The sequence below is a fragment of the Ctenopharyngodon idella genome, chromosome 15, assembly GCF_019924925.1.
Source record: "Ctenopharyngodon idella isolate HZGC_01 chromosome 15, HZGC01, whole genome shotgun sequence".
Classification (NCBI taxonomy): Eukaryota; Metazoa; Chordata; class Actinopteri; order Cypriniformes; family Xenocyprididae; genus Ctenopharyngodon; species Ctenopharyngodon idella.
Window position 1 is genome coordinate 2,366,880 of NC_067234.1, and position 27,486 is coordinate 2,394,365.

The following is a 27,486-nucleotide window of genomic DNA, read 5'->3' on the forward strand; positions in this document are numbered from 1 at the left end:
CGGCAATTCGTACATATTTTACGAGGTGGCTAATTTGTACGAATTCGTATGAATGACCTACCCCTAACCCCACCCCTAAACCTACCCGTCACTGGGGTTTAGACAAATTGTATGAATTCGTACGAGTGAGGCTGTATGAATTCAAACGAATTAACCACCTCGTAAAATACGTACAAATTGGTCGTGAGATACAACCCGATCTCACAGCAATTCATACGTATTTTACGAGGTGGCTAACGATTTACGATTTGGCAAAAAATGTACTAATTTGTTTGAGTGAGCTTGTACGAATTTGTACGTTTTTTGCTAAATCGTACGTATTTTACGGGTTGCCAAATTCGTATGAATTCGTACAAATGACCTACTCCTAACCCCACCCCTAAACCTACCCGTCACTGGGGTTTAGACAAATCATATGAATTTGTACGAGTGAGGTCGTACAAATTCGTACGAATTAGCCACCTCGTAAAATACGTACGAATTGGTCGTGAGATACAACCCAATCTCACGGCAATTCGTAAGTGCTTTATGAGGTGGCTAACGATTTATGATTTAGCAAAAAATGTACTAATTTGTTCGAGTGAGGCTGTACGAATTTGTAAGTTTTTTGCTAAATCATACGTATTTTACGAGTTGCCAAATTCATATGAATTCGTACGAATGACCTACCCCTAACCCCGCCCCTAAACCTACCCGTCACTGGGATTTAGACAAATCGTATGAATTCGTACGAGTGACTTTTTTCTCCAAATTCTGACTTTTTTTTCCTCATAATTGCGAGATAACTCGCAATTGCAAGTTATAAATTTAGAATTGTGAGATATAAACTCGCAATATTTATGCTTATGAGTTTATATCTCTGACTGTTTCTCAGAACTGCGACTTTATATTTCACAATTCTGACATTTTTTCCGAATTGTGAGATATAAAAGTGCAATTGCGAGTTATAAAGTCCAAAATTTAGAGATATAAACTCACAATTGCGAGGAAGAAAAAGTCAGAACTGTGAGACAAAATCATCCCAATTACCTTTTTTTCCGTGCCGGAAACAAGCTTCCATACTTTCGTCATTTACTCATCCTCATGTGTTTCAATCAAAACGTGTAAGAATTTCTTTCTTCCAAGCAACACAAAAGAAGAGGTTTACAGCACATGTCCAAGCTACTAAAACACCAGAAGCGAGGTTTAGCAGAAGTGTCTGAGCTGTGCTCTTTCATACATTGAAATTGAATTGTTTGTGACCACTGCTGCGTTTCTCAAAAGCATTGTAGAATTAATCGTAAAATTAATTAATTAATTGTTCTACGATGTACTTAGGCTTACAATGCTTTTGGGAAACGCAGCTCACAGCTTTCATGCAAGATTTTTAGTGAATAATGACTTTGTCTGTACGTTCTGTGATAATGAAATGGTCTGTTCCTCACACAAAGCTATTGTATGGCTTTGGAAGCCTTGAGATATACTGTAGTGCACAAGTCATATTATGGACTGCTTTTATGATGCTTTGACAACCTGTGGTCATCATCCACTTTCATTGGATGAAAGAGCACAGCTCAGACATTCTGCTTAACCTCTCCTTTGGTGTTCTACTGAAATAAGAAAATCATCCTTTTGGGTTGAAAAAACTCTTTAATACAGAAGCCTGTCTTCCACTGACAACTTCTGAAGATCTGATTCAGCACAATCATTTACTTAGACATTGTCCGTGATATAATGGGAGTTGGCTGAGCAAGTCAAGGCTTGACTGCAAATTTGAAGGACATGAGTATTGTTCCTTTAGTTTAGATGGATTATATATGATTAATCCAACCCTTAACCTGTTTGTTGATAGCCAAAAGTCATGAAATTAATCAAACACCTGACATTAAAATAAAGCTTTCACAAAATTACTTTCAGTTGTGATCAGTATTTATGCCTGTAAAGCCTGGCATAAAGCCTGGCATTTTTTTTAATGGAACAGTTTTTTGAAACTTCAGACAAAAAAACTGCATAAGGATTCTGTTTCATTTAGATTTTTATGGCTCTTTTATGAGAATATGGAGCTTACACTCAAGAAGGAAGATTTTCAAGAAACCATTTTATTCAGAGGCCCAAATTGAGTAAAAATGTGCAGTTTGGTCCAGTTGCTGTGGTTTATAAGGCCCAAAAGTTTAAGAGATATAAAATGCATATATCACTTTATATCTCCCAATAATATGTCTTAGTAGATTATATTTAAATGCTTAGTTTTATATGGAAGCTTGTTTCTGCCACTAAAAAAAAAAAAAAAAAAAAAAGGTAATTGAACTTTTTATCTCACAATTCTGACTTTTAAAAAATAAAGTCAGAATTACTTGTTATAATGTCAGAATTGTGCAACGCTATCTCACGACCAATTCGTACATATTTTACGAGGTGGCTAATTCGTACAACCTCACTCGTACGAATTCATACGATTTGTCTAAACCCCAGTGACGGGTAGGTTTAGGGGCAGGGTTAGGGGTAGGTCATTCGTACGAATTCAGACAAATTTGACAACTCGTATAATAAGTACGATTTAGCGAAAAATGTAAAATACGTACGAATTGCTGTGAGATCAGGTTGGAATTGTGAGATATAAACAAAAATTTAAGAGGAATAAAGTCAGAACTGCAAGTTATAAACTCAAAATTGTGAGAAATAAAGTCAGAATTGCAAGATATAAACTCGCAATTCTGACTTTTTTCCTCGCAATTACGAGTTTATATCTCTCAATTCTGACTTCTTTTCTCAGAATTGTGAGCTATAAACTCGCAATTGCGAGTTATAAAGTCCAATTCTGAGGAAAAAATACTGACTTTTTTCTCAGAATTATGAGTTTATATCTCACAATTCTGACTTTATAACTCGCAGTTGTGTGTTATAAACTATTTTATAAATTGCGAGATATAAACACAAAATTCTGAGAAAAAAAAAGTCAAAATTGCAAGATTGTGTACTGTTAAATGCTAAACAAATAGGATACATGTACTGCCATTACAGGTAAACATGTTAAGTAAAACCATGAATTAATGCGGACTTGAGTTTGCGTGACAACATCAAAGTCACCATGAAATCAAAATTGACAATTCATTTTTTTTATATACATGGAATATTGCAGTATTTATTATAGATGATTTATCTGTGCACATCATTTTTTTTTTTTTTTTTTAATTCATGTGCTCTCATAATCTTTAATCAAAATAACTTCCCTTCCCTCTTGCAGCTACATCTCTTTTTGCTTGTCTGAGGTTTTCAGCGTGACGGCGGGACAAACTGTCACTCACATGAGATCCACCAATAGCAAATCACAACGATCCAACCATCCAATCATTTCCCCATGGACAAAATCAAGTCTCGCCCTACACTTTATCTTGTTCGAGAAGCATTTTCCCTCAGATATACATCAGAATAGGGAAGAAAAATACTATTGCAACGTCCATTTTATGCCGACTTTAATATTTTAAAAAGCTAAATAAGAATATTATTAAACACACACAATCAATGATCAAAACAGTGAATGGAGAAATATGAGAACGGTGACACTTTCACCAGAGCAGATTTGCTTATTATTATGCAAACTAATGCAATAAAATCAGCAAGATCTGACCTTGCTGGATCTTGTACAGAAGAAAATGTAGAACAATGTGGTAAGGATAGGCTAGCGTACAGGCTGGTTCCCCTGAAATTATGTTGAGCAGATGAAAGATCTATAGAAGTAACTCATTGTGATATTCATCATGATATTCAGCACCTGAGGGGGCCAGGCAAGCCCACTTCTTGTCAAAAATGTAACTCATACAAAAGTACAACACTCCCGAAACATCAATTCATATTCATTTGAGATTCATGGAATCTTTCCCCCCAGCATTTACAACTATCCTATATAAATCATTCATGTGAAAATGCTGACTGCATAAGGGAGAACCAGAATTTGAACTGATATATGATACAGAAAAGGCCCCTCCATAAATGTCAATAATACGCTCTGTACGAATCCGCTCTTTACAGTCAGTATGGTGTAGGTGAAACTTGTGCAGGTGTCAGGTTTCATGAGGAACGTCAGCCAATGAGACATTCACATCACAGCCCTGTCAAACGTGCACAGGGGTTAAGACAGTCAGGAAGTTCCCATTCTGCCAGGAAGGTTGACAAAGGAGCTCATGTAAGAATAGAGGCAGTCATAAGCGCATGTGAACGATACCTTCAGCAGTGGACTAAAATTTGGTGAGTGTGACTTTTTTTTTCACTGCTTCTAAAAGTACTGCAGGAGTGGATGACTCCAAAGTAAGGAGAGGTTTTCATTTCTCTTTAATAAAACATTTAGTTTAGCTACCTCAGGAATACAAAAAAGCAGTATCTCTGAAATGAAAATGATTCTTTTCAAATGCACACTTCTATGATATGCAATACGGAGTAAATAAAATAGCAGCAAGATACAAGAAAAACAATTGTTTGACAGCATGTTTATTCATACTTTGCAGAAACCTGCAGGTGCTTAGAGCACCGCAGAACTCATCACACACCAGGATATATATTAAAGGGTAATCAGGTGGCATGACGGTTCAAATAAAGATGTCTTTGTTTAACTCTCAGTTAAAATTAGTCAGACGTCACATTGCTGACAGTCATCAATTAAGGCAGTGGCCTCTGTGACTGTAAACAGAACATGTTGCCACTTGCATTTCGTGTCCAAACAATTGCATCAAACATGCAGGTCAGTATCAGCTAACTAGTAGTTTTTAACTTGTGTTTCGCATATTGCATGGATTTATGGGTGTCAAAGACTAATAAACAACAACAAGGGGAACTTATGTCATCTACAAAACAGAAACAGTTGCATCCTCTTTTTTTTAAAAAACAAAACAAAACAAAAAATGTATTCCTTGTAGCCTATTTAGGCTATTAGTTTCTACTGGACAGTAATTCTCCAAAACTTCAGTGCGTGTGTGTGGTTGAGATGTAAATTGCGGACTGATCGACTTCACAGCAGAAGCCTTGAGAATCTCTTGTTTAAAGAGGTCAGATCAATGAAACTGTCAACTGTAAGCACACTTTCAGGATTTCAGCGTCTGCGATCTTTTAAAGAAGGTTGCAAGACACTGTCAGCTAGGCGCGAGACGCTTCACACACTTATCAACAAGCCCATCAGTGTTTGCCACAACCATATGCATGTATACTCAGCAATGTCTGATACAGGCATTAATAATAGTGTTCATTATTAAGATCATTTTATATTATGCATGCATCCTTTTGACAGGAGGAGTAATTTCAGGTCAAACTGGGAACAGAATCGGCTCGTGATACTGTGGTCTGCGCTCGGTTTCCAAACTTTTGATGCATAAAACTCTTATGTTGACTTGTTTTCACGTGTCAGTGCATCATCAAAGATGATTTATTTTTGATACAGCGGAACATTTTAAACTTTTATGTTGTCATTTAGCCTAGTTGCTGAACTTTACTCCCCCACATAAGATTCACTTTTATCTTCTGCTGTTGCAGGTAAAGCAAAACTCTGTGCACGTGAGTGAGTGCAGATCTGAAACTAGTGCTTTTCACTTCATGTTGAATTACCGCCTGAAACTAGTGCTTTTTACCCCATGTCGAATTACCGCAATTTCGAGATGACTTCAAGATCACTCACGGTACTTGATGTACATCATCATCGACCAGTCTGCGCAGCGCCGCTTCAAGATGAACACACCTAGGTTCAGACTACACAATTTTAGCCTGATTTTTGGCATGATCTGCTTGACGTAGGGTGTCGTGAGGATTTGTAAATGACAATGGGCGTCAGGACACAATATTCGATCGCTTTGTCTTGTGTAGTGTGTCATTGTAAACGACAACCAATGCCACGCCTGCGACGCTTCACAATGTCATGATGCTGAAATGATCGAATCTTGCGTCCCAACGTCCATTGTCTTTTACGAATCCCAACGAAACCCTAAATCAAGCAGACTGTGGCAAAATCAGGCTAAAATCGTATAGTCTGAACCGGGCATTGTTTTGTTTTTTTCGGTCGTTCACAACGAGTTTCGTCACATCTGTGACACTGGCCAATAGGAGCACAGAAGTGCCTTCGCAAATGCTTTCAAGCATGCCGAAACGAAAGAAAGACAATGGTATCGGTCCTGCTAGGTGGAATTTTACAATGGAGGAGATGTTCGTGGCACTATGGCAACAATACTCCTGTCTTTATGATGTGTTCTCAAGGGACTACCGTGACAGTGAAAAAAGATAAAATAAAAACAATATTTTACCTCAGTTCTCTTTGCAATTCAGATATGTGTCTATTGTCAGGTTTTCTTTCAGTTTTGGGCTTTTCTGACGACAAGAGAGCAAAACATTCAGTAAACAAACAATCGGTAGCCCACATATCCCACAATATATGTCTCACTTCACACCTCAGTGAGTTCCAGTCAATCAGACGTCACGTTCACATGTTGTCACCACAACACAATTAGAGCATATCATGTTTTTGTGTCAATTATGGCAAAAACAGAATAAAAATAACATAAAATTGCTTTGAAAACATCTGATGAAAAGCAAAAACTAAGGTATCATTACATAAACTTAATGTCAAATGTTGACGTTTGTTTTTACGTTTATGCTCATTGGAGGCATGACTTGCCGACATCCTGGAAGTGACGTCAAAAAAAAAAAAAAAAAAAAAAGAAAAAAAAGTCAGGGTTGATCGATGTACCCTGAGTTCACATGGCGCCTAATGTCCAATTTTCCAAGAAGGAGGTGAGGAAAAATCCAAATTGAAGGTGTCTGGAGTGGTCGGGTGGCTCTCAGAAAATCATGAGTTTACACATTGTAATTACAAGTTCTACAAGCACGTGACAGTTCAGAAGTGTTAAGGTAATTATAACATGGCGTGAAAGCACCTCAACGCGTAACGTTCAACACAGGCTGAATCCCAAATGGCACACTTCTATGCACTTTCGGTCTTGTGGACTTACAATGGCTGCCGCGTGCGCATGTCCGTTAAGTCCACGAGATCGTAAGGTGTCCTATTCATCATTTTAGGTTTCAGAAGGGTGCTTGCGAGCGCCCCCTTTGCGGCCGCTATGCACCCTCGATGCGCACTTCAGCTGAGCCCGCAAATCTGCAAACTACGCAGAGGAATTTACCCAGCTGTCAAAGCGACATTACGTCACGAAAGTGCGGACTCAGAGGAAGACCGTGAGGGTTTAGGGTGCCATTTGGGATTCAGTCACTAGCTGCGTTCCATTCGACAGGGTCCCTACGCAGTGTTCACTGCTCCCTACTCCCTGAGCACGGTATATCAGTTGAAGTGAACTTTGCTGAGAATAATCGCTCATTTAGAACGCACTGCAAACATCATCAAAGAAAGTCAACGATGGTGTCGCGCAGATTATGATATAACATAAATAAATAAATAGATATTATAATTTACTTTCGAATTTAAAATGTACTCTTATAGATTTGAAGCTAATTGTCATGCAATAGGAAAATAAATTCACATGGTTAACTGTATAAATGTATTCTTAATCCATGGTCTGGATCTCATCTCGTGCTCTTTCTTTTCCACGCGCAGCCTCATAGTAAACACTCCTGAGGTAAATAAAGTAAAATAAAAAATGACAGAGCCTCAGCTGCTTTTCAACACTTTTACTTTGTCATGCCTATTCATACAATAAAATATGCAAATGAAACACTCATCGCCATAACCATTCATACAAAATTTATGAATACTCAAAACGTAAATTCCTCCATCGCAGAGCCGTTTAAAAACTCTTTCGACGGCTCTGCTCCATCGATCGTAGTTCTGACTGGTGACGCGGTGCGCAATGACAGTTGGGTGATTTTACCTCTCTACTTCCTGTGAAGTGATGTATCAATGTCCCCTTATTCCCTATGGCGTTCGCAGTGCCCTTCGAACTGAACATGTTGGCTCCCTTCGGATTGGAATCTCACTTAAGATGGCGAAATACCCTGTGAAGTCCACTTCGCAGTCCACTTACGGTCGAATGGAACGCACCTACTATCAACTATTCTACAGCGGTCAGGTGGTACAAATAGCTCTCAGAATATTCCCAGCTTACAAATTGTAGACTATTACAAGCTCTATGATGATGTGAACGCTTTTTAAAAGTTAAAATCTCATAATTACAATATATTTCAACATTCGGTGAAGCTCTGTTGCGCTCTAATAGCAAAGCTGGCCGCTTGTTTGGCTCATGGTTATTGAAACTAGGCTAATTAAATTGGTTGATATTTAAAAATTTAAACATGTTTGAAATTTCAAATTGTTATTAATAATATCATTATTGTCAACAATACTTTGTAGAGAAATGCAATGGCAGGCTAAAATAAGTGCTTAGCTATATGCGATGCAGATTATAATGGAAGTGTTTTGGCTTTTTTTGGCGTTTTCTTCAAAACGTACCAAATAAGTTTACAAACGCCTTTTTTATTATTGCGTAGTCGACATACAGTCTTTACCTATCTGTCCAAGTGTATATGGCACAATGCATAATCAAATATCTACGTGATCAAATCCACGTAAAGCATCTAAGGATGACGCGCAAAATGACAAGGGCACTTGTAGCCCGATTAAGGTTCTCCCATATACTGTGTAGTTCTTAAAACCTCTGGAATCACAAAATGAATGACGGATAATTACTTGACATTTCTGGTTTATTCTAATAAAATGTTGAAACCAAACAGGTTTATTATCATTACAGCATAAGTACCAGAGGACATATATGGTGAGCTTCTGAAATGGCTTTGAAAATGGGGGCATTGCAGTCAAAATGGTTGTGAACCACTTGTGTTGACAGTTTGTCTTGCACGTGTAAGATGACACGCATAGCGTACTTTTTAGATTTTGTTCTCTGAAGCAGAGCTCAGCTTCAGTCAGCTTAGCTTCCTGTCCTATTCAGTGTGGCAGGGGCCAAGGAAGTGGTGAGTCTGTAATTAAATTTTGTTTCATTATCAATATTTTATGTGTGAACAGAAGCTTTTATAAGCTTTGTAGTAGTTGCAGTGTTTCATTGGCTGTTGGATGTTTCACTAGTGATGTTTGTTTTAATTTGTATAGTGAAAGCCATATGGTCAGTGCAGATACTGAAAATGACTAAACTAAAAGTCCTGTAGGTGTTTCCTCCTATGTAAAGACAGTTTTTTGGTTTTTTGGCTACTTTTTCCAGGTTATTGGAGATATATGAAAAAAAGCTCATTAATATTATTATTTTTACCACCTACCATACCTTTGCAGATTTCATGAGTACCCATAACCCTTAAAAAGTGTGAACTGCATGGCAACTATAATGCTTAAAGGAGATTTCTGTCTCAAAAGCTCTTCATAGGGTATTTCTGAAACATTAACAGATTCATTCTCAAAATGTGGTAGTTTATTTTTATAAAGGCAACAGTGTGTGTCTGTAAAATAGGCTACCTGTGGTCTAGCGGAGTACGGTGCAGAAGAAAATCTGGTATGCAGGCTTGATTCTTTAGACTTTTTCTCTAAAGTGACCAAATGTTTGACTGTTTGCACAGTCATGTTAGCTTTCTGATACTGAAGGAAGATTGTGCAACATGTCTTGATTGCACTAAAGAACACGTTAACATGTCTTGTTTGTGAACATTGTCAGTTGAGTTTTAAGGGTTTTGAGTTCCCTTTCAACAGGCGACCTAAATGACGTAACACTTAAAGAGAATGTCAAACCAATACTCGCTAGACCGGAGGTTTCGTTTCACGTACTGAATTTTTCAGCAAATTTCCCTTCCACAGTCTCCCCAGTTCCTCAGCCGTCTCATACTCAGACACTTTTGGGGGGTTTTTGTATGCTTGCGTGTCTTGTCACTCTTTTTTACCCAGACCTCTGTCAGCAAATACTGTGTAACACAAACCTTATGTAATCATGACCATATATTAACGATATGAGCGTCTTGTGGTCGGTTGATGTGGTTAAGTTTGCGTATGAGGCTGTGTTTTTATGTGCTGCTTTTTTCTGTAACCCTTTGATGAATGTTTGATGTCCCTATTATTGTACTGTAGGTCCTGTCTATCATCATTGTTGCTTTTTGTCAACCCTGTCAAGGCACACAAAAAAAAAAAAAAAGAAAGAAAAGAAAAGAAAAGACAAAAAGAGTGTATATTCAAAGGAATAGTATGCCCTAATATAAGTATTCTGCTACCATTTACTCACTCTCATGCCATTCCAACTTTCGTTCCTCTGTGAAATGCAAAAGAAAATCGCTTTGAATAATGTGCTGGTTACGCTTTTCCATGCAATTGCTATGAATGAGGACTATGATGATTTTAGAAATCTTATAGCAGAACAATCATATGGATTACTTTTATGATATTTTAATGATGCCTTTGAGTTTTTCCAGTCTTTATTAAAATAACATGGAAAACCAGCACAGTCTTCAGAATTTCTGTTTGTGTCCAGTGTCTATTTACATTAAGTGCAAATAGCGTCCCTTGTTGGCAAACACTATTTACACTAGCTCCACCCACCAATGTCTTGGGCCACTCAAGTATTAAGAAAGACATCTAGGATAAAACGTCTTCAGTGGTGCAGCAGTAGTGAGTAAGGCTCGCAGACTTGGCTTTTAACGCGATCGACGTGGGTTCGAATCCGCCTTTTGCCGAGCTCGCATTTATTTTCAATAAAAATAAAAATAATGTTCTAAAAGTGAAAAAAAAAAAAAAAAAAGCTGCGAACGAGTGTTTAATAATATTAAAAGTGTTTATTGGGTAGGGTTAGGGCAGTGCTTCTCAAACTCAAAATTTATTTTCAATAAAAATAAAAATAATGTTCTAAAAGTGAAAAATAAAAAAAAGCTGCGAACGAGTGTTTAATAATATTAAAAGTGTTTATTGGGTAGGGTTAGGGCAGTGCTTCTCAAACTCAAAATTTATTTTCAATAAAAATAAAAATAATGTTCTAAAAGTGAAAAAAAAAAAAAAAAAAAAAAAAGCTGCGAACGAGTGTTTAATAATATTAAAAGTGTTTATTGGGTAGGGTTAGGGCAGTGCTTCCCCACTTTGGAGGTAGGGAAGGGTTCCGAGCCCCACCTGTCCCCAATCGCCCCAACAAAATGTTAATAAACTAGGCTTTAAGTTTAACTGTTAAAATGTATTAAAATTTATTTTATTAACATCACATTTTAAAAATATAACATCAAATAACAGCATTAAAATCTTTCAAATAGAGAAAATAAAAGTGCAATTATATTATCACTTTGCATTATAATGTATTATATATATCAATTATAAATTAAATATTTTTTTTTTTACGCGACCATTATTATCGTTTCCCCTGTTTGTTTCCATGGCGACGCGTCATGCTCACGTCACGTCACACACCGCAGCCACAATAACACTGTATGACAGATGTAACGCTTTTATTTCGTTTCTCCTTATTTTATTCAAATATTCACAAACTTGCTTACCATGTCATCAACTGATCTGATATTCAGATTCTCAAATATGTGTAAGTGAGTGTGTTTTGTCGTTTAAAAATGTTAATAAATTATCTTGATCTATAACGCGAGATGCATGGGCGCCGCCATGTTTGTTTGCGCAGCTGTTCAGAGAGTCCTGTCAGTCGGATTTACAGCACGTGAATTCATCAATGTCTTCCGAAATCCATGTAAGTAAGTGGCCGGTGATCTGGGAGAAAAATAGAGTAAACCTTACAGTTACTTACACTATGTATCTGATATGAATAAAACACGTCATTAAATTATATTTGAATTGATTGTTATTGCTGCTTCCATAGACATCAGTGTGTACTTTTCAAACTCTAAATGTATTGTTTTACTAGTACTTATGTATATTTAAATGTCTGAAACCTAAAATAAACATGTTTTATGAGATATGACAAACGCTGCTGAGCGCTCAGCGCCAAAGCCAAAGCGCGAAAGCACAGTTTGAATCTGGCAGTTAAGTGGAGACATATCCAGCTGCAGACCCGCAGCACCAGCAGCTTTAGAACCGCAGCCACAGAACGGAAGTAAGGGGCGGGGCTTAATGGGCGCTACCCAGTGTTTTAGGATGATTATTAAGCTGTTTGCTTGTTTTTATTTTATTATGAGCAGTTTAAATATGTTTTTAAACCTGTTATTTTAGAAATGTTTTTTAAATATCCTATTTGTTTTCATACAGAGAAACACACATTTTACTTGTTCAAGGCTTTTTTTAAATGGTTATTTTTTATTTGACATTAAATAGCCTATGTTACATAATCTAAGTATTATTTGTAACAATTTGAACATGAAGGAAATAATACGATCAAATATACAGTCAAATGGGAAACACGTTACATGTTACACATTTATTAATATATGTTTGAATTAATACAAAAAAACTTGTATAGTTGTAGTATCATTGAAGTAAACAATTAACTAAAGTGTTTGTATCCATTAACATTAAATCTTCTCAAACTCTGTGTCGTTAAGTATTATTTGGAACGTGGAGGAAATAATACTATCACATATAGTCAAATGGGAAACACTTTACAACACACATTAATTTTATGCAAATATGACTGTTAAGCCCCGCCCCTCACTTCCGTTCTGTGGCTGCGGTTCTGAAACTGCTGGTGCTGCGGGTCTGCGGATACTATTGGTTAAGTGACGTCACTGAACCTTCTAAATCCCATATGTGGGACCGTACTGCTCAAAAGGTTAATAGAGATGGGCACAAAAATTACCAAATCTGCTCTCGTTGTCATGTCCCACTTGTCATGTCTCTATTCCCCACTAGTGGGGCGCGCCCCACACTTTGAGAAACGCTGGGTTAGGGAAAGGTGTAGGGAGGTTTTTATTTTCTCAATAAGGCAGCATCCATTTAATAATTTTAATAAATATAATAATTTACACTCTATGATATTACTGAATCCTGTTAATGTACAAAAATACTGAGGTGCAAATAGTATCTGCTAATATAACGTATAGCATCTAATTACTATTTACTCTTATTGCAAAGAAGGAACTGATACTTTTACATGGTGTAAATAGAATCTATCGCTATTTTCAACTGGTGTAAATAGCATATAGCTAAGAAAATGCTGCTATTGTCACTCAGTGTAAATAGAATATATTGCTATTTGCACTTAGTGTTGAATAGGGGGTTGAATAAATGAGAGAATTTTTATTTGGGGGTGAATTATTCCTTTAAAATTCATTCTAAATCTAAAACTATCAGACTTCCCATTTATACCTTATTTTAAATTCTGTTGTATGTTGCTATTTTGATCTGTGCTTTCATTGAATGTCTTTCCCATGGACTATTAGTACCAAAGTACCAAAGCAGGAGGATTTCAGCCTTCTGTCTTTCAGCTTCTGCAATCACACCTGTGAAACATTTGTTTGTGTGTCTTATATAAACTATGTTTTTACTATCCCACAAGTCTTTCACTTTCAGTTCAGGTCTAATTTAAACATTTGCCAAAACCATGTCTATTAAGTTTAGATCTGTGTGGCATTATTGAGTTTTTTGGTTTACACAAGGTGATGGCAGTGAAGAACTGTACATCAGAAGACAGTTGTCTATGTTTAGAATCTTTGTTGCAATATATAACAGGTCACATGTGCCACTTAGCCAGATGTGGGAGTGTGAAATATAGAAAAAAGCTGGCAGAACAAGTATTCACACTTTGCGAGCTGGCATAATGGGGAATAAAGCAACAATATGTTCAGCTAAAAATAATTAGATTTTGGCAGCCAATGACTGAAAAAACAAAACAAAAAAATCCGCCTCTTACACAGCCTAATCATTATGCTTTAGAGTTTTGAGTTTATTTCAAAGAAAACTTTTTAAAGCTTTTTAGTGTTCACCTAAACATGTAATAAGAGTTTTTGTCCTACTCGCCCATATCAGCCATAAACTTTTATTGTCAAGTCTGGTTAGGACACTGTGCTAATACTCTTGAACTTGTGCCAAATGTTACGTATAATGCTGACATTATAAATGTACTTACTGATTCAACTGGGAGTTGTTAGTGAGTCTGGCCTAGATATGTTGGAGACATAGACAACTGTTTGTGACTCAGACTAAGTAAACAATCAGACAAGATTAATTTCCATAAGAACAGAGCAAGGTGGTTTCTTAGTCACCAGCTTATTTGTTCCTGTTCTTAATTTTCAGGAAGAAATTATTTTTGGTGCTGCACGGAATAATTTTCATATCTTATTTTTATTCAACAGTTCCCTCATCTGTCTAAAGTCTATATGAAATCAGCTGACCCTGTTAACTTTCTTAATACATGCTCCTTCTCCTTTTGTGAATGGTTCATCTGTACATGTTAAAAAAAAGTTTAGCTTCATAAAAAAGCAAAAAAGTTTAGCTTCACAGTCTTGAATCAGAAATGTGAACTGAAACTTCCTCTACTTCTGTATTGATTTGTAGACTGATTTTCCATTGCTTTAAACACTGACACACCACCATCAGCTCAAGCTGTTTGTGTGAACAATGGTAGATGCAGAACTCACACACTGTAGGACAAGGCAAAAAAGAAAAAGAAAATAATCCTGTTATACTTTGCTGTTGTTGATTTATGATTTTATGAAGTATGAAAGAGGTTTTTTATCGGTGGCTTTGCTGCAGGCTCATGTTGGGCCTCTTTCGCAGGGCTACGTGTATTAATGATAGAGCACAAATTAGGTGGAGGCAAAACAAGTGCAAAAACTGGAGAATAGACTAAATTCAATTTGAATTCAAATACACACAAATATATTAGCCAATTGTTCAGCAACACAAGCTTCAGGAGGACTGTCAACTCGCAGGCGTTGGACTGCACTGATAAATATTTTCAAATTGGTTCAGCTTATTATTTCTCCGAGGCAGCCGGGCGCACCAAATTGGAATTTAGGGAGGGGGTTGGAGGGGGTTTCAGACGGCTGTAGGTTACTGTTGATGGGAGATTTGCTGTCACATTTTTACAAGCTTGGATTGTGCTTGCTCCGACAACCAGTCCCACATCTTCTGATTAACAGCTTAATTGAGAGAATCTCTCTTGCCGTGACGACCTGAATTGAGCGTGGAAATTCCAAATTACGAGACGAGTTAAGCCACCGCAATCTCTCTCTCTTTACGGAGCCAGCCTGTTTTCCTTTTTTCTGGCTGCTGCACAAATACTGCAGTCCCTTAAGGACGAGATTGCCAAGACAGCCTATCATTAAGACAGACATACTGGTATCACTACCATGATGCTTCTTTCATCTTCACTTATTAACAGATTTGGTCACATTTAAGACATGTAAGCCACAGTCGAAGACATGACAATGTAATTAGAACAAAGTGTTCCAGGCTGGTTTCTGCTGCTGTTACTATAATATGATAATTTGCTAATTAGACTAACAAATATAGCCTTCTTAGGGTCAAAGCAACCTCTCCGCTCAGCACAGTTCTAAGTATTCACAGGTTGTTGTGCAAACAAAGGTTATTTGACAGAATCAAAAAAAAATTCTCATTATCTTGCTTTTATTGACATGTTCACACGTCAGCTTCACAGGCCACCACTTATCTCTGTTGGGCAGTAAAGGCCCTGATGTATTTTAAGTGAAGTTGAAGAATTCAAAAGTTCAAAACAGCTTGCCAAAGCAAACTTTCTGTCATTTTGAAAGGAAAGTCTGCAGCACATATTTACTGTATATATTCATGGGTCATTGACAAATAAAAGTGTAAAAAAAAGGAGAAATAATTAATTTTGAAGTTTTATTAAGTGTTTACAAGGAGATTGTGGTTTTTATAATCAATTAACACTGCTTTTGTCATTTTTTACAAGATGGACAAAATTTGTCACCAAAAAAAGTCATTCGGTTTAACCAAAATTTCGGTTTTACTGAATGACACTTTTGGTTATACCGAATGACGATATTTTCAAACAATGCTAACAGGCTGATATCTAGCTAGTTAGCGAAATGACAATCAAACATTTTATATTTAGTACAAGTTTTTTAAAATATTACAACATTTTCCATGTTTTATAGCGGTTGTACCGAATGACCTGATGTTTCAGGACATGCGTATGTGCAAGTGAAAACATGAATTTTGCAAATAGTTAAGAGAGAGTTAGTTACTTTGCTTTACGACCATGTGGTCCTTTGCAGGTGTCTGAATGATGTCACATCCTGTCACATGATATTGACCACATGACTTGATCCAAAATGGTCCCTTTATATTGGTTACTCCGAATGACATCAATGAAATTCATTTTTCCAGACATTCTTTCTCATAACAAAGCAACGACTTCTACACATAATTTTAATACCATTTTGCACTATATTAATATATATGATGTTATAAAATCATGCCAGAATAAAAAATATATACATTTATTACATTTTAAGATATTTTAATCACAAATGAAGTGGCTGTATCGGCCTTTGGACAGTTAAACTGAATGACCTTTTGACACTTCAGAATCTTTAAAATACCTTTATATGTTGCAAAATATAATTAAAACCTTTTGGATTCAATAAAAGAGATCTAGTTGTACTACTTTACATACTTTGGATGCCATATCTTTGTTTTTTATTATTACTAAAGCCTTTGGACAAAAAAATGACCCGTCATGTCATTGACCCTCATATAAACGCCACTCAATATGGCTAGTTTTGGCCATGATTGGGCTAGTTTTGTTGTGCAGACCTGTCAACCCTGATTTCTGCCCCTCCATTGACAGCTACACAACTACCACTTTGTCGCTTCAAAAAGTTCATAAAGAGATTGAAAAATGAATCCATATGAATCGAGCAGTTTAGTCCAAATTGAAGAGACTCGATCACTTTATATGATGAACAGATTTAATTTAGGTTTTCATCAACGGCCACATCAGATATGGTAAACGGAAGCTCAAGTACATGCAAGAACCAATCAGGTTCATTCTTGTGTGTTACGCAGCACGTTTGAGCTTCTGCAAGAAACAGTGGTGTGCTTGAAATGAAATTGCCCTCTCTCCCTCTCATATTTAGTGTCTGAAAATCCGAAGTTCATTTCTGTGAATCAGTTCATCCTAAATGGTTCTTTCTCTCATAGCATTATTTAGCCCAAGTCATTGTAGTGAATTGATTCGTCCTATTTCTACGGAGCCCCGCACATGACATGCAAGAAAAAAAAAAATTAATCGTGTGCACGATTTTCTAATTCATTCCCTCGATTTACTAAATTGTGTGCACGATTCACTATTTCGTTCCCTCGATTTGTAAATCGTACGCATGATTTAGCCTACTATTGTTTCCTGCATGTCATGTCCAGGGCACCGTATTTATCTGATTCATTCAAGTGAACTGATTCAGTTCATTCAGTCCATTTTTATTGTCTTTGTCTAAATTTATCAGTTCTATTTGAGACTGTTCATTCATTCAAAAACACTTACCGTTTTTGTGTCAGCAAAACATACGACTTTAATTATAAATCATAAGCCTATTGTTTATAAAAATACGTAGTTACAGTCTTTACACAGGAAAACTGTCCATAGTGGACATCCAGTTGGGGTAATAAAATGCCAATGGAGAATGCAGGTGTATAAAGTCCTGGTGTCATTTCCCTGCATGGTGGTCCCAGTTATTGTCATAACAGCAATTAGCAGCAGGAAGTGGAAGCCCAACACAATGGGCACCAATAACAATATCTGGAGGAAGAGTAGATGTTTGTGAGATTGATATGCAGGCCACAGATGGGGAATTTGGACCTTGGGCACTATAGCACTTATTTGAATGTATGGCAAAAGCCTTTACTATATTTAACCATTTTTGCTAGGACTCAGGAAAACATCATTCCCGAGCTAGTTCCCATTTCCCAGGCCAGAAGTGGAAACAAAAATAAATAGGTGTAATTGTTAAGGGAACAGCCAGCGGAAGCTGCACTCGGCCAGCTGTGTGTGTCAAACATCAGCGTTAATAGTCTCATGACATGGATTATGATCATCAGGCCACTCTGGGAAAGGTAGCATGCGGAAGTAAAGTCTTGAAAACATAATTGGTTATGTTCCTCCTTCTGTGCATGTGTATTTGTGTTTTAGTTTTATCGATTAAAATCATTTGGCAGCTTGTCAGGTAGTTTCACAATGAAGGCCGTTAAATAAAAAAGGTGTGAGACAGGTTCATAAATCACATGTAAGTCTGAAATGAATCACGTCTTACTGTTACAGGAAATGAGGGAGCAAATTTATTTACATTTTTATTAAAATAACTCAAAGCAGGAAGAGCTTAATAATTTAACACTCAATGAATGATCTGACAAATGCAGTTTTCTTGCATGTGAGGAACTTGAGGAAGTTGACAGGATATATATAGTATAGATATCACAGCTTGGCAGCACGACTAGATAGCTACTTGCAACATTCTAGAGAGCATTTTATTGCAGAAAAACTTGCATACACAAAGACATTTTAAACGCATTTATTTTGTCCACAAGCTTATTTCAAAGGGGACCTATTATGCCTTTTTGCAAAGTCTTGATTTTATTTTTGGTGTCTACTAGGTTTTCTTCCTTGAATATTCAGAAAACACCTTATTTTTCACATATTTTACATTGTTGCAGCACCACTCTTCCAAGGCTGTGTTCCACTCCAGTTTTAGACAAGCACTTGCGAAGCACTGCCCCTTTGGGGAATCCCTGGCGCCATTTTGAAGTGCGTTCCACTTCGTGAAGTGGACAAGAAAAGTTGATATGGACAGACTAAAAATGAAATAATAAATCAACTCCATAGTGGATTCCAAGTGATCAAGGGCTTAGGACGTTTCAATTCAGCCCATTGCAAAGGCTCCGCTAGTAGTGGGCACTTGTGCAACGTAAGCAATGACGTACATCCGAGTCAACGAGACTGAGTGAAGTTAGCGAGGGAAGGGCATAAAAAAACGAAGTGGAACGCAGCCCAAGTCTGTCTGTTACGCTCGGTTTAGTTCCTGTCTCTATGAAGCCCCTCCTTCCGAAAAGCACACTATGCTGATTGGTTGGCTGGATCAGTGTGTTGTGATTGGTCAGCAGCTTTGAACATGTTTCGGAAATGCCATGTCCCTTACCATAACAACGAGTTTCAACTATTAATACTAGGCCTTACCTTTTTCCCCCGCCGTATCCCTTGGGGGAATTATTTAAATGAGGAATATTGTAACACGTACATTCCCAGAAGAAAACTTTAAGACTACAATCAAAGCGTTTCAGGGAGTTCAGTAACAGTGCTATAGCGAATAACTCCCTTTGGAGTGACTTTGTGCTTTGTAACTTTGCAGACTTTTTTCATGCTCAAACAGCGACATTACACAGTTGAGAAAAATCATAATAGGGTCCTTTTTAACTTTTAGATGGACACTAGCATATAGATGGCCTTGAAGCTAATATATGTGAACTAAAAGCCACAAAACTTTTATGATTTCAAGGGAGCAAAAATGATGAATACCCACATTGTGCTGGAATTTACTGTTATGGGAAAATAAACTAAAAGCTAAACTAAAACTGCTTAGCATGACTGGCCTGCATGAGCCTCAAAGGAGCTCATGGCACTCAGCGTCAGTTTCCTGTTAACTATGCTTCGGTAAACAAAAAAAAAGTTGCATTCACAAGTGCACACCAGACCACAAAGTTGACAAACCACGAACCATGAGTCATCCCTCAGTAAATTCATGATAAGATAAAGCCAACAGACTAAATTCTCATGAACATGTACTATTTAGTCTGGGTATTTAGTCAGTTTCATAAAGGTCTGATTATATTCCTAGTTGTTTATTAACACTGACATATTTTCAACTATGCCATGTTATGGTGTAATAGATTACTGTGATCCGTTTGAGATTAGAGACATTTTTTCCATGTGAATTTATCTAGGTTACACATAGGCCGGGTCCACAGGGTTGACTGTCTATCAAAGCTTTTGAGAAATCTAAATGTAGTGTTCTAATGTGTACTGTCCTTTCTCTCTTTTCCTAGAATAAGAAGATGCTGCGTTTACTCATTCTGTTTTTGATTCTTCAAGGTTCAGGTAAGTTCATTCCATCTACGCTTACATTATTCTCTTGTTCTTTGATCAGAAGTTATCTGTCCTATTCAGATGTTTATTTTTGTACTCAATCCATCTTTTTCTTCTCATGTCTGTCTAAAGTATTTGTATCAGTGACAGGCTTGTGAACCAATCCTCCTGTTACTCGCCATTTAGCAGATTCTTTTCATCCAAAACGCTTTAGATTTTAGATTCCATCAAATGATGTCAGTTCTCTATCAGGCACTTAGATGTGTGACAAATAAAATGCTATATATATATATATAAAGTTAAAATAGTCATTTCACAATGGGGCTGTTTCACCTTCACTATCTGGCAGTAGAATAACCTCAGAAGATACTCAGTTGTAACCTTTATAATCAGAGCTTGACAAAGATTTCCAAAGTTACTAGCCACTCATCATTTTCATTGGCCACAATTTTGACATCGATACCATGGGGAAAAACTGCAATATAGATATTTTTATTATTATCTCATAATTTGGCAGCAGGTATATAATTAGGCTGTTTTCTTTCTCAACTGTTTACGTTCACTTAAAGCATAACTGACTGTGTTTGCGTGAATACTCGCCGAGACCGACATTTTGACATTATTTTAGGTGTGGTTGACTGTTTAAGTGCAATAAGCAGCAAAAAAGAATTCAGTTTAGTACTGAGAGGCAGCTTCATGTGCTTTGGCCGTGAGCACAAAATTTGCGAGAATGAGTACAATTATGCTCAATTCGCGCAGTCCCACATCGAAATACAAGCCCTGTAACACCAACAATATTCATCCAGGACAAATTAAATTGGCTAGCAGGAGTGACTGCGTTACATGCCAGTGCTGAAATCCACCCGCATTTGGTGGGTGTTAATGTCAAGCCCTATTTATAATAATAGGTTAGGTTCATGTGAGCTCTAACCTCGTATTTATTTATTCATTCATTCGAATCAACAGCTGCAACATCAGAAGACACAGAAGGATATCCTTCAGGTTTCGGTATGATATCTCTCTTATTTTCTGACAATTAAATACACTTTCTTCCCCAGAAATGTCATTCTTATTTATGTTATGTGATATGATATGACTATGGAAAATAATGGGAAAAAAAATCAGATAGTTGTAACAATGAGTTGTGTGAATGTGCTTGATTGTCATGAAAAGCTAAAAAACAGGTTTCTTCAATGCAAAACAATATTTCCCCCCTTATTTTGGGGGGTAAAATATGACTTGGACATGTTTCATGACGTCCATATAAGTTGGTAAATAACCATTAGAGTATTATTTTTTTAATGTATTTTTCTATCTTCATATTCTCATTTACCCAGGTGACGATGAGGATGGTGATGGCGATAGCAAAAATGGTGGGTATTCCTCTCCAGTCTCACACGTAACATGTAGACAGGCTGTTACTGTAAGACGTGACCAGCTCATCCGCCACATTAATTCCTGAAAGCAATCAATTAGCGTCTCCCAGCAGAGCGCCGCTGATAGCCCCGGCTCCATCCACACTACTGTCCGTCCCCTTAATGGACGTTGGCAGTCTCATTCAGCTCTCCTGTGCGAGGAGCTGTCCATCTTCATCAGCAGAATGATTGCTCTCTGATAGAATTACTGAGCTGTTAAAGCAAGCCCTGCTCACCAGCTCTGGCCAGAGGCAGATGGGAAGGGTGGGAGGTGATGTGGAGGAAAGTAAAACTCTCCAATATGAGCACAATCAGAACGGTGATTCATTCCCAGCTAATTTCCTAGAAAAGGCACAAGAAATGTCAGTGATTAATAAGAAGAATTGGCTTGGAGAATTGGCCTAGATACATCGAGCTATACTGCTCATATGAGTGCAAATCTGGCATGCGTTGTGTCCCACCACCATTAAAACTGTTTAAAATGTTCCTACTATGTGGTAGATATCACTTTGAAAAGGCAAAAACTCTGTAAACAGAAAAAAAGAACTTGGTTGACCAATGACAGATGATGGAGTGTTTGGGAAACCTGCTTAAAAACAATCATTATATTTAGCACTTCCATTTGGTGCCACAAGAGGCGCTGAAAACATTCACACTAGCTTCAATAAAATGGCTAAAAGCCTATCAAAATCATTTCAAAAAGCTGTAATGGGTCCCTGTTTGAACCTTTTTTTTTTTTTTTAGTGAGAACGATTGCACTTAATACTATTGAATCAGAAGGTCCTGAAGCAAGTCCTGGATCAGATAAATCCACAGGAGATGATGACGCTGCAGGTTGGAAAAAAACTTTTTTCTATTTATGGATAAATTAATATTTCAGACTAGCCTTAATGAATATGTGCACAAATTTAATGTATTGTTTTTATTGTGAATTTGTAGGTGGAACCTTGATAATCATCATAGCTGCCGTTAGTGTCGCAGTTCTGGTCATTGGGAGTATTGCAGGTAGGTTTGATCCATTGGAACAGGCATTTACTAGACCACTAATGTGCTGCTAAAGTCATGTAATTAACTTTCAAAAAAAAGTGTGTGTAAAAATCTTCAAACAATTTTAAGATGTAGTTCAAGATGAATTTTGCATGAACTATCCGAGGTGTTTGTTTCTTGTTGATGTATGAGCTGTGCTTCCATTCCAGCAAATGGCAGCTTGATCTCTTTAGTATTCGAAGGTATTTGTATAAAATGTATATGTACATTTTTGGATGTACAGCGAAATGTACAATATGGACATAATGACAGCTTGTATTCAGTAAAGGGTCATAAAATATTAATGTTTTATTTACTTTAAAAATATAAATTGCATAGTACTATTATGTATGTGTATATATATATATATATATATATATATTTTTTTTTTTATAAACCCTGAACCTATTCTGTAAACCTACTTATTAACAATATAAAACACAATGATATATATATTTTTAGTGATAAATTCCACTGAAACATTGGGCAAAACAGAATTAAACTGTTATTCAAATTAGGTAAATGATCATATTTAATGAACATATTTAATTAATTTCATTAAATTAATGCATTGAATTCAATAATATATAATCTCAAAAGGATTCCTAAACATTTGTACATCTCTAAAGTTGTTCGCAAAGAGTAAAAATGCAGTTTTAGATGCTGTCAATTCCATAGTAAAGTACATTTCCGTGCCTATGCAAATGTATGAAAACGTGTGTGCTAGAAACTCACTTTACATACAATACCTACAACTACTAATGAGATCACGTTGCAAATGCAAGCCCAAGAATATATCCTTTTAGTTATAAATCCTATGGGATACATTCTGTAAATGAATAACTAAAAGTTTTGTCTCATTGTAAAAAGTCGTTTAATATGGGTGCGTACTTTACAAGAACTTAACACACACACAGGAGCTAAATCTGTAGGCCAAATTCTTGTCAAGCCAAACAACAAATACAGTGATGTGTGCTGGATGTCCTGACCAAAAAAAGCAACACAATTTTCATACAGTAGGCGTTATGTGGGGTAATTTGGTTTTGAGACTTGTGATGTGACAACTACATCACTTGTAATGCAAAAACTAAAATATTATTATTTTTTTTTATCTTTACAGCTTTTGTCCTCTTCAGACGCTACTTGCAAAGCCGAGAACAGGGGTAAGACTGATTTAGCTTTGCTTGCAAGCAATTTTCAAATGACCTGTGCATCAGACAAACATATATTCAAGAAATGTTATTAAAGACTCATGCCGGGTTGAATATAGCAAAATCCATTTGTCAGAAATGTGTGTGTACACTCCACAATCTATTACCCGCATATCCAGTGTGGATTTGTGCATGCTTTTGTGTGTAGAGGTTTGGAAAGATCTGATCCACTTCACGTGCACTAATAATTTGGAAAATATTGAAGCTGAAGCTATTTGCACTGCTATTGCTTGTTTATTAGTTGCTCCACATGCGCCCTTAATACTGGATCTAAGAAGGATTTGGCAGCACTTACTGGAAAATGGGTGGAAAAAAGTGACTTTTCTCAGCTTTAGCTTACTTGACACTTTATCTTGAGTGACACATCGGTGCTTATATTTACAAGGTGGCTTTTGTGCTCCACCCTGTCAACTTTTGGGGTGGTCCAACCAGTTCGATGGGTAACAGATCTCTGAATCCCTGGTAACCCACTAAACACAAGACGACAGCAGTATGCGAGACAATAGAGGGCCGCATGCAGGAGGGATAGGCCACCATTAGCAGCGGGTTGGTACATGTGCATTGATGACTCCACTTTCCAGCCATCTGTCAAACGCCCCTCAAGCCCTGAGCTGTTAGAAACAAGTCCCTGAAACAAAAAGAAAAAAAGGACAGAAAACAAGCCAGGCGTTGACTAACATGAACAAGATATGACCTGCTAAACTCTGTGTGAGTTTACAGTGTGGGAATATGTCATGGCCACATTTGAAAATGAAAAGTTGCATTTAAAAAAGTAAGAAAACTGACTTTTTCCATGTCTGTTTGTCATGATGTTATCAGACAAAAACAGTCAGGGACAAAACTGCCCAAACCAGTATAATAACGACAGAGAGAGAAGGAACAAGGAAGAAAAAGGTGTTGCATTTTGAATTATTATTGTTCTGTGTGCAAACACAGCCACACTTCCATACCACATGTCCTCACCTGAATCAGTACAGTAAACAATATAACAAATTACATGTCATTGATCTGTACATTGCATTAATAGTGACACCTCAGAATGATTCATTATTTGGTTAAGGGTCAGGCCATTTTAAAGTCTCTAATTTTTAAACACTGCATCTCTAAGTAAGCATGTGCATTTAAAGAAACAACCAATCAAAAAAATAAAAATGATCATTTTCTCACCCTTATGTTTACAAAAATGAAGATTAGCTTTCCTTGGTGCTTTCATCCAATTCATAAATGAAAGTTCAGTTCGCAATATCGGTCTGAGTGATTCTTTCACAAATTGGACTAATCTGATTCTTGAGTCTGAATCACTGACTCAGTGATTCGGTCACAGAGTTTAAAGGGTTAGTTCACCCAAAAATGAAATTTCTGTCATTAATTACTCACCTTTATGTCGTAACCCGTAAGATGTTTGTTAATCTTCGGAACAAAAAATTAAGATATTTTTGATGAAATCTGAGGGTTTCTGAACCACACATAGGCAGCAATGCCATTGCACCTTTTGAGGTCCAGAAAGGTAGTAAAACAATATTAAAAATAGTCCATGTGACTACAGTGGTTCAACCTTAATGTTATGAAGTGACGAGAATACTTTTTGTGCGCAAAAACAAAACAAAAATAACAACATTATATAACTATTTGAGCTGTTGTTATATGCAGTTGACGCAGTTCAGCGCTTCCATGTTCTACGTCAGAACACCGGCTCATTATTGGCCGGCTCCTGCGTCAGCATCACATGCATGCGTCATGCTGCTCACGTGACCAACATCGGCCAATACTGACCCAGTGTTCAGAAGAGAGGATATTGTTGAATAACATTGTTATTTTTTAAAAAAGTATTCTCGTCACTTCATAACATTAAGGTTGAACCACTGTAGTCACGTTTTAACGTGACTATTTTAACTATGTCTTTAGTAGCTTTCTGGACCTTTAAAGTGGTGGTTAAATTGCTGTCTACGGATCTATAAACACTACAGTATGTGAAAACAGTACACCAAAAGAAAAGATTCTGTCAGGCGCTTTATTTATAGAACGTTTTAATTATGGATTCAGTTTTAATTCATTAATTTTGAATTCAATCCAAATGAGGTTCCTACTTGATTATTTTGGACGCAGCTTATGAATCACATGGACTACTTTTATGATGATATTTTAGTGCCTTTGCATCCATTTTGAAGCTTAAAAGCTCTAAATGCAATAAAAAGTCAAACAGGTTTGGAACAGCATCAAGGTGAGTGAATGATGACAGAAAGGCCTTTAAGGAGACAAAATCAATGTGATTAAAATATAAAACTGTTTTCTCTCTCTCTCTCTCTCTCTCTCTCTCTCTCTCTCTGATTGTTTTGCAAAGCAGAGAAAAGGAAAGAACTGCACTTTTCTCTCTTTCTCTCTCACGTCCTGTCCTCTACTTGTGGCCTATCGCTGTCATCCTGATAGGTTGTGTAACTGAATTTGGCTAGTTTTGCAAAGTAATCAGTTTCAGTGAGTTGCTGAGTATGGTGATATGTGAGAGAAGGCTGGGAGGGAGCGGAGTTTGTATGACACCTGCCTCCCAACAGCAAGCTTAAAGATCTTCTGTTTTCTCTCTTTCTCTCTCACTCTCTCTTTCTTTATTGAGGTTAAATTCTTCTGCAGGATTACAGGTTACCTCAGGGGAATGCAGTTAGCTGAGCCACGGCTTTTTTTTTTCGGTGTTGAGTGATAGGGTGGCTGAAAGGGGCTTAATCACACAGCAACCACAGGCTCTGTGGATCAACACTGAACCTTTCTGAGCATGTTCACAGAAAGCACACTCAATAAAAAACGATAAAAGCCCCCCGAAATGCCTTGCGGGGCAAAAATCCTGCCATAGAGTTCATAAAGCCAGGCAAACTGTGAACGAATTCATCACTGAGGTAAATTAAACAGCATTTACCTGAGGAGAGCAAGCATATGTACATGTGTTTGAACAGCATGAATATGTCACAAAGAGCTCCATTCATCCTTTTTCTGAAGTATAAGCTGAATGTCTCTCTATTCAAAACGAAAGTCAGGGTTAAGCTCCTCTCACATATATGTATATATATTGCCTTAAGTAAAATGTGACCCATAGCTGACCCTATTCTTTACAGATGTCAACCTGGCTGTGTAAATTTATACGACCATTGTTGGTGCTACTGCAATGCTTTCTTTCTTAAGACAATGAATAGGTCTTGGAGATGTTTATATTGGTGTGTCTGAACCATGTTTATATGAGTCACTTCAACAGGAATCATTTTTTTTTTTTTTATCTTTTGAGATAACATTTAATTAAACTTCATCCCCAGTTCACAAAGACCATATTTTGATGTTTGAAAATGGATTCAGAATGTCAGAAACACAACATTAGACACTGAAATATGATTGCTTTTGCCACACAAAACCAACATATAAATGGAGAACAAATAAGTCTGTAAATATAGTACATTTCCCCTGGTTTCATAGACAAGGCATAAGCTGGTCCCAGACTAAAATGCATGTTTGAGCTGTTTTAACTGAAAGTAACTTGCATATATCTTAAAATATGTCAGTGCCATTGTCTTGTCTGAAGATGCACACCAGTAATGTTTTTTTTTTTTTTCTTCTATTGAGCGTTTATAAAAGCTACTTAAATGCCCTAATTGAGCTAAGGCCTAATCCTGTCTTAGGCTAAGCCCTGTCTGTGAAACCAGGCCATTATATAATAATCGTATATTATAAGATTAAAAATAAAAATGATTACACTGCACTCTGGATTCACGATTCTGATTGGTCAATCTCATACATTCATTTAAAAAAAAAAAGTCTTTGTTTAAGTATTAGAAGCCACAAACCAAACCAACCAGACTGACCTATGAGGTCAATTACAACATTACAAACTTTGATTTGAAG

General features: G+C 36.9%; 1 protein-coding gene across 3 annotated transcripts in view; it reads left to right on the forward strand.

Moving 5' to 3' along the window:
* Positions 1–27,486, forward strand: part of si:dkey-262k9.2 (uncharacterized) — a 40,344-nt gene that overhangs the window by 7,882 nt on the left and 4,976 nt on the right. The window contains exons 1-7 of one of the 3 annotated variants that reach the window (XR_007925161.1): positions 4,078–4,224; positions 19,916–19,967; positions 20,922–20,963; positions 21,293–21,328; positions 22,115–22,204; positions 22,310–22,375; positions 23,517–23,559. Coding sequence is in view for 1 of the 3 variants with exons in the window: in XM_051862626.1 (XP_051718586.1) it covers positions 19,916–19,967; positions 20,922–20,963; positions 21,293–21,328; positions 22,115–22,204; positions 22,310–22,375; positions 23,517–23,559 (329 nt within the window). In the remaining 2 variants the exon portion in view is untranslated. Of the gene's footprint in view, positions 1–4,077; positions 4,225–8,840; positions 8,935–19,915; positions 19,968–20,921; positions 20,964–21,292; positions 21,329–22,114; positions 22,205–22,309; positions 22,376–23,516; positions 23,560–27,486 lie in introns of those variants that run through there. The other 2 variants (XR_007925162.1, XM_051862626.1) reach the window with 2 other exon arrangements.